General features: G+C 46.2%; 1 protein-coding gene across 1 annotated transcript in view; it reads left to right on the forward strand.

The window, feature by feature from the left end:
• Positions 1-6249: 6249 nt before the first annotated feature.
• LOC129676005 (general transcription factor II-I repeat domain-containing protein 2) overlaps positions 6250-14132 on the forward strand; it is a 30556-nt gene continuing 22673 nt past the window's right edge. Inside the window, exons 1-3 of the mRNA XM_055606226.1 lie at positions 6250-6322; positions 11400-11500; positions 12652-12790. Of these exons, the coding sequence (XP_055462201.1) occupies positions 11405-11500; positions 12652-12790 (235 nt within the window). The 5' untranslated portion in view covers positions 6250-6322; positions 11400-11404. The remainder of the gene's footprint in view (positions 6323-11399; positions 11501-12651; positions 12791-14132) is intronic.

The following is a 14132-nucleotide window of genomic DNA, read 5'->3' on the forward strand; positions in this document are numbered from 1 at the left end:
GGAATTAAAGGCATGCACCACCACACCGAGCAATAAATCTTTGAAAGTATTCCAGAGGCTTCAGATCCTTTGGAGTTGGAAGTTACAGGCACTTGTGACCTGCTTGATGCTAGGTTACTGGGAATCCAACTCTGGTCTTCTGAAAGCACACTGCCAGCTCTTAACATGAGCCACCTCTCTAGCCCACTTTCAAATAAAATTTAAAGCAAAGAAATTGAAACCCTCGTAAAGTGGGGCTAGAGAGATGGCTCAGTGGTCAAGAATACTTGCTGCTTTTGCAGGGGTTATATTGTGAAGGCAATTCAACCAGCCTTCCCTTGGGGATCTTTAGGGTCCTGATATCCCATGTCAGTAGCTGTGTCCTATGACATCTGGGCCAGGTCCATCCTGTCGGCCTCTCCACTCTCTCTCTTACTCTCTTGCTCTTGATCTCTCCCCCTTTCCTGTTCTCTCCCCTCTCTTTGTTGGGGCACCCCATCCTCCCACCATGTTCTCTCTTTCCTTTTCCTCTCTCTCTCCTCCATCCAATAAGTCTCTTTCATATAATACCTGTTGTGTGCATGGCATCATTTTTAAATAAATACTAACATTTGCTGCCAAAACCTGGGAGGGTTCTTCTAGTAATGTTTAAACTCTCTAGAACCCCTCTTCACATGTCTGCCCACAACAAATCCTTCTCTGGCACCCTCATCTTCTGCTTCTTTCATGATCACTTAACCTGTCTCTGCTGCTGCCCAACGCATCTGTCCTGCTTCTGGCAGCTGCTCAGATGTGTGTTTGCGGACCACAACAGAACACCCTCATCTGCTCCAGTCTTTCACAATCACTCGCTTGTGCTGGCCTTCACTATTAGGTAAGCCAGGCCTCGGGACCTGCCCACACAGCATGGGGGGTTTTAAAACTGCCCTCAAGTGAGCTTTAAATTTTGACACCGCCTCAGGCCCCAAGAAATCGTTCTAAACTTCCCACCTCACTTGCGGGCTTATGTGTGGAGCAGGGTTATTGAACTGCACCGACACCCGTTCGGCAGTGCCACCCATGGACAGTTTAGAACCGCTGCCAGGCAGGGACTACCATGCTGTCAGCTAGGCTGCTGTGGCCACACTCTCATGGCTAGCTGCCAAGCTGATTTTGGGATAAAGAGGGTGGAACCATGGCTTCACTGCCATCTCCACTAACGGCAAGCACATAGTGCCATCTCAACTCAGGGCAATCAAGGCCAGTCACATGATTGGCAGCCATCCTGAATATTAAAAAACCACTTTGGTTCTTCCCCCCCCCCCCCCAGGCCAGCTGCTTTGACTACCTTGTTTCTGTCCCACTGTTTTCAGAGCTGCAAAACTGTAGTCTCTTGTAGGCCCTACAAGGCTGCTGCACTCCTTCCTTCCTCCACTCTAAAGCTGCCTATCTGCCCCTAGCCTTTCCAGTGGATAAGATTCCCTCCCAGCCTTACTGTGATAAAGCCCTGGCACCAGGCACAGAGGTTCTAGCCAGGCTAAGCCCCTGACCTGCTGTGCTATTTGGATGACGAACCACTAAGCCGCACGGTCCACTTCCATTTCCCTTTCTCATTCCCAGGAATGGCTTCCTCATATTCTCTCCCCTTTGGGAAACCTCTGGCTTCTACACCTATATTTGCCCTACTCAAATGTCTAATATCCAGTAACAGTAAGAGCGATCCATGAAGTAAAAAGCGATTCCCAAGCTCTCTTTTCTCAAAGTCCTGCCGGGTTCTCTCTGCCTGCTATCCCACTAAATAAAATACTCTCTGGTTTCTTTTTACACTCTCAAAAAAAAAAAAAAAAAAAAAAAAAATCTTCAGATTAAACTGTAAACCTTAAGGTGACCACATGGTATGAACAATTTTAATCATAATTAATTCTCTGTTTATTTTATCTCCTTTTAGACTAAGACAGCAACAAGTCTCATTTTAAATACTAACTTAAATTGGTATGGATTTTTATAAAAATACAAAGTTATATTTTATAATATATATGATTCAACCCTGGTTCAGCATAATTTTTACATGATGCTAAATTTCAAGGATATAGAGGTTTATTCAGATTAACAAGCTAAATTAAAATGTATGTTAACTGCCTATGTCTTTATCAATTCCTGAATTAGTGAATAAACGTTGTTTTTCCACCATGAGCTGCCTGTGATCTGGATTCACCACTAGGGTTTCTGGCTATACATTTGGTATAATAAATTCAAATTTATTATTAAAATTGCTTTATACTGTTTTATATTGTTGGCTTTTAAACTTAGAACTCGGGTTACTATGTAGAGTTTTTACAAATACTCTAAATTAATATCTACTAATTTTAGAGACATTTATTTATTTATGTTAAAACTTGGTCATTGTGCTCTATCTTCATTATCAAAAGGTTAAAATATGATTGGTCTTGTTTTCTAAAAATGGTAATATTATTAATCTATGTATACTTTTATAAGACTTTTATAAGCTATGGACTTTTTATATACTAAACCATACAGAAAACTGTTATACTCTCGTCTTAATGGACTATGTTTATGACTCTAAAGGCTCCAACTTAACAGGGATGAAACCTAAAGTCCTACAATTGCAGGTTAATAGTCATCTCATAGATGATCAAGTCCTCTAACTCGTCCAAAAATACATTTATAGTCCTACAGATGCAAACATGGTCTCACTGCTAGCTTAACTGACCGGCTGAGGACGCTCCCTGAGTCACCATACAGGAGTTCTTAAAAAATAAGAGAAAGCCTTCCCGACAGGCTCAGCTACAGCAAAAACTATGCTCCAGAGCTTGGCTGCTCCTCTGAGGATGTTGGCATTCCTGTTTAAAAAGAGAGAGAGAGAGGGGTCTGCAATGCTCCCTCACACTGGGGTATGGCTAAGTCAGCTCTGCCCGGTGACTGTTTCAAATGCAGCCGGGAAGCACGCTGGCCCCACGGCTGTGTCAACACACCACGACTGCCGGCTGGCAGACTGGCTCTGGAAGTCAAAATGCCCCCATGCTGGCTTGTCCTCTGCCCAGCCACGGAGGCTCAACCAGCACAAGAGCCACAGGCACTTCCAGCCTTCGAGCTCTTTGACCTGGCGGAGGACAAATGGCTCCTAGACTCAGCCACCTCCACCACCCTCGCCCAGCCCAGGGTAGCAGTACAGGTCTGTTTTAACCCCACCCTTGAGTCCCATGGTCATATTGCTAATTCTGTATAGGAGGCCTCAGATGCCTTTTCTTCACAAGCAGGAGACCAGGCCTCACTCTTCAAGTTGCTATTGTTAGGTCTAGACAGTCTAATTTGCTATCAGATAAGAAACAGGCCTCAGATATAACCTTTTACCATCCCTTTAGCTACTAATGGTAAATAACTAAATACAAAGGCCAAAGGAAACAAAGGTTTAAGTTATAAAATTTGTTAAGAAAATGTTTGAGGATCTAAGAAGGTGTTTTAAGGTTGGTAAATGCAAATTATAAATGTTTGAGGGTCGAAAATGTTGTAAGATTGGTAAATACAAACTTAAAAATTGGCTAAGCCTCCCATCCATAATGTGTAATCATACTAAAAGATCAAGTGAGCTTCTGTCCCTTCTACTTCATGGAAGCCTTTCCAGAGCTCTTAAAGAGTATTTATGCTGTTAACACAAAGGCATATGTCTACTCCCTTTTCTACAATGTGCACTTTAACGCATATTACATGTTTAATGTAATAGGGCTAATGTAAAACTTAAAAGGGATTCTTATATGCTGTAGAAATTCCACCCGAATCCACCTCTCAGGTCAACTGGGCTCCAGATAAGTACTGCATCTATTGTCTATCTCAAAAGGTGGGGTCCCCCCTTCCCTGGTTTTGGGACTCCTCTTTCCTGGGTACCCAATAGCTACAGTTATATATCCAACACCAGCAGACTGACGAGTCCCCTTCCATGGTCGGCATAAACATTCCCCTTCATCTGAGAGACTGACTGGTATCTCTCCATTTCACTGGAGAAGGGAGGTACCCTCCCTTTTTGCAGACCCCCACACAGACACCTTCCCTTGGGTGAATAATCGTTTTCTTTGTACCAACAAGATCTCTCGGCTTTTTCTTTCCTCTCTGGCGTCAGGCATACTGTTGGAAAATCCTAGTACTAGGTGAGCCATGTCTCCCCGGGGGTCTTTCCTGTGGCCCCTGGCACTGCTTTGCCAGCTTGTGCCCCTGTATCTCTGGTTCTCCTGTACTTTGTGGGGATGCCCCACAGACTGGCAGAACTGACTTTTCTCTTTTCACCCATATAACCCTAGGCTCTCCTCTGGGATGCTTCCAAGATAATTTCACATTTGTATACCTAGCCACTGCTTTAAGGGCCTCTAGGCTTACACCTTTCTGCAACCAAACATGGCCTCAATTTCCTTAGATGACAGATCCAAAGCAAAATCTTTTAAATTACTGTCAGCAATCGAGTAAATGGAGGTTCCTACATTCAAGTCTCTTTTTCCGTCTCTGTTCACTCACCCAAAAAGTTTCAAACATACACCTAAAAGTGATGTATACCTGAAGAAATTTTCTCTGTAACCTGCTTAACTTTTTCTTCTGCCTATATATACATTCCAGTATCCTGCCAGACACAGGTGTTTCCTACATTAAGAACATGGCCAAAACAGCTACCCACAGGTGTTCCAGCCTAACCTCCCAGACTGTGTTAAGCCAGACCTTCACTTTCACTCCCAGCCATGGGTGTTCTCACAGACCCTGGACAGCACCAAACAACCTACTCTTCCTGGGCTTGGCCAACATTTCAGCCTTCTGACCTCCCTATCCTCGTGTCAGCAGGAAGTAGCTAACGATTGATTTCTTCACCCATGATCCACTTTTTATCAACAAAAGGCTAAAATGGTGTGCTTCAGGCTCTCCCAGTGTTCCTCAGTCCCTATCTGCTGCTGGGCATGGCTGGCAACTCCACCCTCTACCCTGAACCTTTCAGGGCTGGGACTTCCCCTCATCATATAATCTGAGCATTTTGGAGCTCTGACTTTTTCCTCTCTGTCTTATCCCCTTGCATGGTAACCAAGAGCTGCTTCTAATAAACCTACATTTATACGCTTTAACTTGCCTTACATGAGAAACAGACCAAGCTCATTTATTAATTAAACAAAAAGGGAGGAATGTTATGTTGTACAAGCAATTCAGCTGGCCTTCCCTTTGGGACCTTTCAGGTCCTGACATCATCCTATGTCAGTGCCTGCATCCTAAGACATCATCTGGGCCAGGTACAGCCCACTGTCAGCCACTCCCACTCTCTTGCTCTTTCCCCCTTTCCTGCTCTCTTCCCTCTCTGTTGGGACGCCCCTCCCCCCACCATGTCCCCTCTTTCCATTCTCTCTCAATCTCTCCACCGCTATCCAATAAATCTCTTTCATATAGTACCTGTTGTATGCATGGCATCATTTGTAAATAAATACTAACAGGGGTCAAAAGATCTGTGTTCACCACTGACAAAGCCTAACACAGCCTCATAAGCATCTGTAACTCCAAGTCCAGGGTATACTGGGGCCTCTTCTGTCCTTCCCGAGGTGCACACACACACACACACACAGGCTGGTAAAATACTTAAAGCGGACGGTGCCTCAGGTAAAGCTCCTGAGGTATGCATCTGCACACACATTAACATCTAACAGACGCAGGCACACAAGTTTTTTTTTTTAAAGGAAATGCAACTTTCTAAAAAGCGGATGGTTAAAGGCGGGCGGTTGTGGCTCACACCTATAATCCCAGCACTCGGGAGGAAGAGGCAGGTGGATCTCTGGGAGTCTGAGGCCAGCCTGGTCTACAGGGTGAGCCCCAGGACAGGCAGGGCTACACTGAGAAACGCTGTCGGCAAAACCAAAAGTTGATGGTGCCTGAGGAACACCCGAGGTGCCCTCTCGCACGTGCACGCGCCCGAGCAGAGCCAAAATTTTAATATGTATATTCAGATATATCAGGAAAGGCCACGTACATTCGGGGGGCGACGCGGGGACACCACGCACCCCAGCCAGCGGCCTCGCGGAAGCAGCGCTGCAGCGCACCGGAAGTGGACGTCCCCATCGGGGTGCTTGGGACACGCGGGAAGCGGACCTTCCCGAAGTCAAACATAAAGACAAAAAAAAAAAAGAGAGAGAGAGAGAGAAAGAAAAAAATTGAACAACGGGGGTTACTAAGGAAACACCGCGTAAGGAGCGGCGGGGAGGAGGCGCCCTCGGCCGCGCCCCCGCGCCCCCGCGCCCCGCGCGCTCCCGCCGCCCGCCCCGGGCCGCTGCGCACGCGCAGCCCAGGCTTCAGACCCCCGGCGCGGCCCGCACCGCTGGGCCCTCAGGTGCGTATTCCGCCGGCGCTCCCCTCACAGCTTCCGCTTCCGAAGGTTCCCCGGGGACGAGCCAAACCCCGGGGCTCGGGGTGGAACCTTCAGGCGCCCGGAGACCGGCTCCGAACCCCGTCTTCTGTACCTCGAACAGGCCCTGACGAGTGGGGGTGGGGAGGGGAAGACGCGCCGTCGGGCGACCGAGGCACGCAAGGCGCGCTCTGAAACTCTCTGCTTTGATTGGCTGTGACGGGAGCGAGGCGGGACTGTGCCCCCGTGCGCGCAGAGGTCACGCGCCACCCGACGTCCCTGCGCTGGGCATGGAAGCACTTAGATTGGCCAAGGGAAGAGGCGGAACCACCGAGGTTGCCTAGTAACGGAGCTCTGGCCCCGCCTCTGACGTCGTGCTCTGCCTGTAGGCCCCAGGATTTGGGGGGCGGGTCTTGGCTCGTGGCGGCCATGGTTTCATGTGTATAAAGAAAGCGAAGCGGGTGGGGGGGAGCCCAGGCTCCAAAATGTGGTTTGTGTCCGGTCTGGTTGAGAGTACAAGATGGCCTATGACTATAACATTTAGTACAACAACCAAGAAAAAATTTTAACTGAAGTTTACTTTAATAGTGTATTTAACCTATTGCACCCAAAACGTATTCTTGCGTGTACATAAAGAACCAGAATTGAGCCGGCAGCGGCAGTACATGCTTTCAGGTGGATCTCTCTGGAGTTCAAGGACAACCTATATATAGCAGGTTCCAGGCCTGGTGGTGCTACACAGTGAGACCTTAGCTCTATAATATAGCTTCACCGAGATCCAGGGAAATCCACCCTTTAAAATATAATACAAACCAGAAAAAGAACTCTCCTTAAAGTAAAATAATAACTTAGAATAAAATGCAAAACGTAATTCCAGCGTGGTAACTCATGTCAGTCAGCCCAGCACTGCGGATGCTGAGGCAGGAGGATTTCAGGCTTGTACTACAAGCCTGGCCAGGTGAGACCTTATCTCAAAATTGAAAAGCCAAGAACAGGAGTTGGATGTGGGGCGTGGGATTGCATGCCTTTTATCTCGGGGCCCAGGAGGCAGGGGAGGGCAGATCTCTGAGTTCGCAGCCAGCCTACTCCACAGAGCCAGTTCCAGCACTGCCAGGGCTACACAGAGAAACCCTATCTCAAAAAAATATATATATAAATAAACAAATGAATGAGCTTATATTGCTCTTATAGAGGACCGAGCACCGATTTGGAAACCCATACCCACCACCACCCATAATTCCAGTTTCAGGGTATCCAATACCCTTTCCAACCTCCTCCATCACCAGGTGTGCACACACATACATGCAGGCAAAACATAGCTACACACACACACACACACACACTTCAATGGAGGAGCTTAACTGAGCACTCCCAGCCCCTGCAGGCATCCTAGCAGCTGGTGTGGTGGCCTGGCTGCTCCACTGGGTGGCTGGGGCTCTTCAGCACTTGCTGCCATAAAGGTTATTTGTTCTGAAGTTATTGAAAGAGGACTTTTTTGACAGCTGATTTTCAGAGAAAAAATTTTTTAAAAATTTATTTATTTATTATGTATACAGTGTTCTGCCTGCATGTACACCTGCACGCCAGAAGAGAGCACCAGATCTCATTACAGATGGCTGTGAGCCACCATGTGGTTGCTGGGAATTGAACTCAGGACCTCTGGGAGAGCAGACAGTGCTCTAACCACTCTAACCATCACTCCAGCCCCAGAGAGACTTTTTAATCAAAGTGAAGCTTGGAGACTGCGTTGAGGACTTACAGCCCTGCCAACTCTCAGTTAAACTTTACAGCCTAAAGGTCGTTTTGTGGATCCATTTGAGTTGGCTTCATTGTGACAGAGAAACATAACAGAGGCAGTGATGCTAGCCAGATGTTTTCGCATAGTGCATGTAACTATTTGTCCAAAGAATCTGAAGTCTTCATTTATATCCCCAACATGACCAGTACGTTGCTTGTTTCCAAGCCTGTCTGTGCACTATCAACATCACTCGTCACATAGGCAAAATGGAGACACCCTGGTTTTGGTCAACAGCCCACATGTGCTGAGACCTAGAGTTCCAAATTTTGAAATGTTGCATTCAGTACAGAGGAGCAGCTCCTTGTTCTTCTAAGAGTGAGGATATCTGCCAGTGGGGAGGCATGAAGCATAAATTAATACTTAAGAATTTGACCCATAATTTCCAGGGAGCTGACCTCTTAGTCTGCTTATTACAATCCTGTTCTTTGATCCTTACAGCTGTTTTCAAACGTGTTTGTTTTTTACTGTTTTTCTTTCTTTTCTTTTCTATTTTTTATTTTTTGGTTTTCCAAGACAGGGTTTCTCTGTGTAGCCCTGGCTATCCTGGACTTGCTTTGTAGACCAGGCTGGCCTCAAACTCACAGAGATCCACCTGCCCCTGACTCCCCTAGTGCTGGGATTACAGGCAAGCACCACCTCACCTGGCTTTTACTCTAAGTTTTATACAGTTAATTTTTTTCTCAAACAAGACTCATTTCTTATAAAAATCAGTTGAGGTGCTGGAGAGATGGCTCAGCAGTTAGGAGCGCTTGCTGCCCCTCCAGTGGACTACAGTATAATTCCATATCAAGGAGCTCATAACTCCTTTTAACTCCATGTCCAAGGGATCTAAAGTTCTTTTCTGGCCTACACACACACACGCGTGCACACACACATACACACATGTACACACACACAGGAACATGCACACACAAATATGCACATATAACTAAATACTCTTTTAAAAGAAGGAGAATGAATAAATAAAGCACCTCTTCTCTATTGTGGATGACACCACTGTGTTTATTTCTGTGCATTGGATGTGGGTATTTATTTTTGGATTCTTGTGGGTGTTTACTAAACAATAGAATTGCGGGGTCAAGCTTTGTGGCTTTGTGGGTATTTTATTTTATTTGTGTTTATTTCTACTTGGGATTGAGCCCAGAACCACTGAGCTACTGTGCCAGACTTATGTTTTGTTTTTTTAGATAGATTTATTTTTATTTATTTAGCTAGCTAGCTATTTATTTATTTTCGTTTTTTTTTTTTTTTTAGACAGGGTTTTCTCTGTGTAGCCTTGGCTGTCCTGAAACTCACTCTGTAGACTGGGCTGGCCTCAGGCTCACAGCAATCATCAGCCTCTACCTCCCGAGTGCTGGAATTAAGGTGTGGGCCACCATGCCCATGTCATTACATGAGTTTTAGCTGGAGGGTTCATAGAGACAGAGGCTGAAGGGCTTCGTTCAAGCATCAAAATTTTATCTAGTGGACACAAAGATACTAGGCCACTTACAGAGGTGACAATAGTCGGATGTTAAACAGCAATAAAGATAGCCCAAAGAAATTTGGCTTCTTTATCTGTCCCATCTCAGTTCTACATGATCAGAGGCCGTAAAATAACCTGCCAGCTCCTGGCTGTGCATCGAGTATCTGAGGCCAGCTGTAATTTACAAGGATTCTTTCTCGGTCTCCCTCACAAACATGTAACCCTTCCATTGCAAAAAGGCAGCCAGAGGAAGTCAAGAAGTAAAGACCCACAGTCTTAACCTGTGGGTCAGAACCCCTTTGTTGGTCACAAATCAGATATCCTGCGTATCAGGCATTTACATTACAATTCATAACAGTAGCAAAATTACAGTTATGAAGTAGCAACAAAATAGTTTTATGGTTGGGGGTCACCCCAATATAAGGAACTGTATTAAAGGGTCGAAGCATTAGGAAGGTTGAGAACACTAAACTAAAGGGTGGAGATGTGTTTCAATAAAAATTTATTTTGTTTTACTTTGCCTTTTTAAAAATTTGAGACAGCGTCTCATTGTCGTCCACAGTAGCATTGAAGTCTGTGTAGTTAGCTATGACCTTCTCTTCTGATCCTCCTGCCTTCACCTCCTGGGTGCTGGGATTCCAGGAGTACACTACCTGTTGTTTTTCCTGTCAAAGATGGAAGTCCAGACTTCAGTCATGCTCTCCAAGAGCACTCTTCCAACCGAGGCACAGCCCATCCCTATAAATCTGCAGTTAAGAAAAAGTCAACTACTGTATAAAATCTATGGTTTCCTTGAATGTTGCTGGTACTTTACATGTGAGTAGAAAAGGCGCTGGGAGATTCTATTCTGTGGGGCTCATTTATACCTTAAAGTGCTTAGTTTCATTGGGTTTAGTGGTATCTGTCTTTAATACCAGCCCTCAGCAAGCTGAGGCTATGAGGATAATGAATTTAAGACAAAGAAAGGAAGAAAGAAAGAGAGAAAGAAAGAAAAGAAAAGAAAAAGAAAAGTTCTCCTGCTTCCTGTGTTGTTATATGTGGATACAAATAAAGCAAAATAAACGGGACATGGTTGATTGTCTGTTACTGCTTGGTGCAGAATTGATGACAGCTGGTAATCCCTAAGGACTAGCCCCTCTCACTCTGCCTGTCATTTCTTTCTTTGTCAAAGGCCAAAGTTTTAAGCCAAGCATGGAGGTATGTGTCTATTTTCTCAGCACTTGGAAAATGGAGGCAGAAGGGTCAGGAATTGAAAGTCATCCTTGTCTACAGAGTCGGGGGGGTGGGGGCTTCATAAGACCCTTTTGGGAAAAAAAAAAAAAAACAACAAAAACACAGCCCGGTATGGTGGCACATCCCTTTGATCCCAACATTCAGGAAGCAGAAGCAGATAGATCTTCAGTGATTCTGAAGCCTCCTTGCTTGGTCTACAGATTGAGTTCCAGGCCAGCCAGAGGCTATATTATGAGACCCTGTCTTAGAAAAAAGAAAAGTAGCAGTCTTCTCTAGAGCTTCCTGGTCTGCTATAACCAACCTTAACCACACATTGCTACCTCCATGCACCTTGTTCCTCGGCTGTGGGAGCTGCAGGTTAGGTAGGCTCTGGGTATCATATAAGGACTACCCAAGCCTTCAGTGTCCTCAGGAGATCTCACCTCCCAAAGCCTCTGGCATCTCCATCCTGCACGAGCCTGAGCATCCGACCTTCAAACCATAATGGACCCTCGATTCCACACCCAGGGAGCTATAGTCATGTGATCACAGTTCCCGCCACTCACTTCCTTGTTTCTTCTATACAGGACCAATGGCCCAAGTAGCAATGTCCACCCTGCCCATTGGAGATGGGTCCTCAGAGAGCAGAATGGTGGTGACGCTCCTCATGTCTGCCCTGGAGTCCATGGTGAGACACTATGCTCTGCCCGTTTCTCAGGTTGTTGAACGGAAGGATGGTGACAGATTTCAGTGTCACTTCTTATTTACCCACCCCATCCCTCCCCACCCTGGTCTGTATGAGGGCATCATCAATGCAGGCATGGTGGTACACACCTGTAAACCCCAGCACTTTGGGAGGTGGAGAAAAGAGGATCAGAAGTTCAAGGTCATCAAAGGCGTCAGTCAGTAAGGGTTGTTTTGATTTTTTTTTTTTTTTGTACATGTTTCTAGTGTGTGTGAGATGTGTGCACCTGTGCACACCATAGAGTGTTCCCAGAGGTCAAAGGACCACTTCTGTCACATGGGTCCTAGGGATCAAACTCGGGTTACAAGGCTACCCACTGGCCATCTTTGCCAACTGAAAATAGTGAATTCACAGCTAGTATGGGACACATGAGACCCTCCTCTTCCCTGGCATAAAAAGAAAACCACGATATTTATCCCCAAAACCATGGAATGGGATTGGGTCCATTCCTGTATATAACAGGCTTCCGCATCCAGGCCTCTCTAGACAGGGGTACAAGACATAAGGGCAGATCAGGCCCCTCACAGGCCTCAGATCCTGTGTGTATGTGTTTCCGTAGGTAAATAGAAAAGCCATAAAGCAGGGCCTGCAAGACGGCTCAGCAGGAAAAGGAGCTTGACACCAACCCTGAGTATCTGAGTTCAGTTCCTGGGACCGACAGAGTACAAGAGAACTGACCCTCGCAAGTTGTTCCCTGACCTTCGAATGAGCACTGTGATGCGGGGTGCTCATTCACACATACACGCACACCAGCTGCTGCTGTTCATAATAATAAAATAAAAAGCAGAATATGGAGGAGATGTTTAAATTCAGATGTTTAAGAGTAAGTGAGTCAGTAGTTTGGGAAGAAATCTCTTGGTAGTTGACTCCTCCCCCCCTTTTTAACTTTTTTTGTTTTTTAAAGATTCCTATCCAGCCCAGGCTGACCTTGAAGTTGCTATTAGGAGAAGCTCTGACCCCTGCCTTCACCTCCCGAGTGCTGGGGCGAGCCATCTTTCTTGTACTTGATGTTTCTTTCTCCCCTCAGCCAACCTAACCACCTCTAGACCTGCCCGCGCAGAGTCCCCCATTGTTGCTTTGCATTTCTGTTTCAGTGTAAAGAGCTGGCCAAGTCCAAGGCTGAGGTGGCCTGCATCGCCGTGTATGAGGCGGACGTGTACGTGGTGGGGACTGAGCGAGGCTGCGCCTTTGTCAACGCCAGACAGGATTTTCAGAAAGACTTCGCACGACACTGTGAGTGGCCAGCGTTGTACCATGTCAGCCCTGGCGCTGTCTGTCTGTCTGGTTGGTTGGTTTTTACACCGGGGACTGAATTTATGACCTCGCACATGCTAGGCAAATAATCCACCATTGAACCATATCCAACTTATTTTCCTATTTCCACCGCCCCCGGCCCCAGACAGGGTTTCTGAGTGCTGGGGTTAAAGTACAGGCTGTACAGGCTGGAGAGATGGCTCACTTCCAGAGGTCCTGAGTTCAATTCCCAGCAACCACATAGTGGCTCTCATCCATCTATAATGGGATCTGATGCCCTTGTCTGGAATGCAGGTGTCCGTGCAGATAGAGGACTCATATACATAAACAAACACATCTTTAAAAATAAAAGTTTGTTTCGTTTCCTAGTCTCAGTGGCCTGTGCAGAGGCAGAGCACGTGGAGGGGAGGGCTCTCCGCTTGGCTCATGGTGGACAGCAGGCAGAGAACGGACCAGGGACAAAAGTCACATTCAGAGGCTGAGCAGTGCCCTGCTTCCTCCAGCAAGACCCCACTTCCCAACATCTCCAGAGCTTCACAAATCAGTGCCGCCATGGGGACCAAGGTTTTAGCATATAACCCTTTGATAGAGACACTTCGTATTCCTGCCACCTCTGGCACTGTTTTCTTAAAGATTTGTTTGTTTGTTTGGTTGGTTGGTTTGGGGTTGGTTTTTTTTGTTTTGTTTGGTTTGGTTTGGTTTGGTTGTTGATTGTTTTTTGAGATAGGGTTTCTCTCTGTAGCTTTGACTGTCCTAGAAGTTATTCTATAAAGCAGGCTGGCCCCAAACTCACTGAAATTCACCTGCCTCTGCCTCTGCTCCTGAGTGCTGGGATTAAAGGTGTGTGCCACCACTGCAGCTTAAAGATTTATTTTTTTATTTTAAATTTGTTTGTGGGAGCCAAGTACATGCTTGTAATCCCAGTACTCAGGGAGGCAGAGGCAGTGGATCTCTGTGAGTTCGAGGCCAGCCTGGTCTACAGAGTGAGTCCCACACAGCCAAGGCTACACAGAGAAACCCTGTCTCAAAAAAAACAAAACAAAACATTTCTGGGGTGTATGTTTGTAAATGCAGTTCCCACAAGAGGCCAGAAGGGGGCATCAGATCCCCTGGAGCTAGAGTTCCAGGCAGTTGTGGGTTCCTGACATTGGTGCTGGGAACCAAACCTGGTCCTTTGCAAGAGCAGCCACACTTGTAACTGTAGCCAATGAGCTTTCTTTCCAGTTTCTGTAACATTTTTGTTTGTAATAAATAAATAACTCCCAAATGGCAATGGGGCACACTCCTTTTTATACTGCTGAGTGGACCTGCTCATGTTCTG

Source organism: Psammomys obesus, unplaced genomic scaffold (genome assembly GCF_907164565.1).
Source record: "Psammomys obesus unplaced genomic scaffold, mPsaObe1.curated_primary_1811, whole genome shotgun sequence".
NCBI classification, from domain to species: Eukaryota; Metazoa; Chordata; class Mammalia; order Rodentia; family Muridae; genus Psammomys; species Psammomys obesus.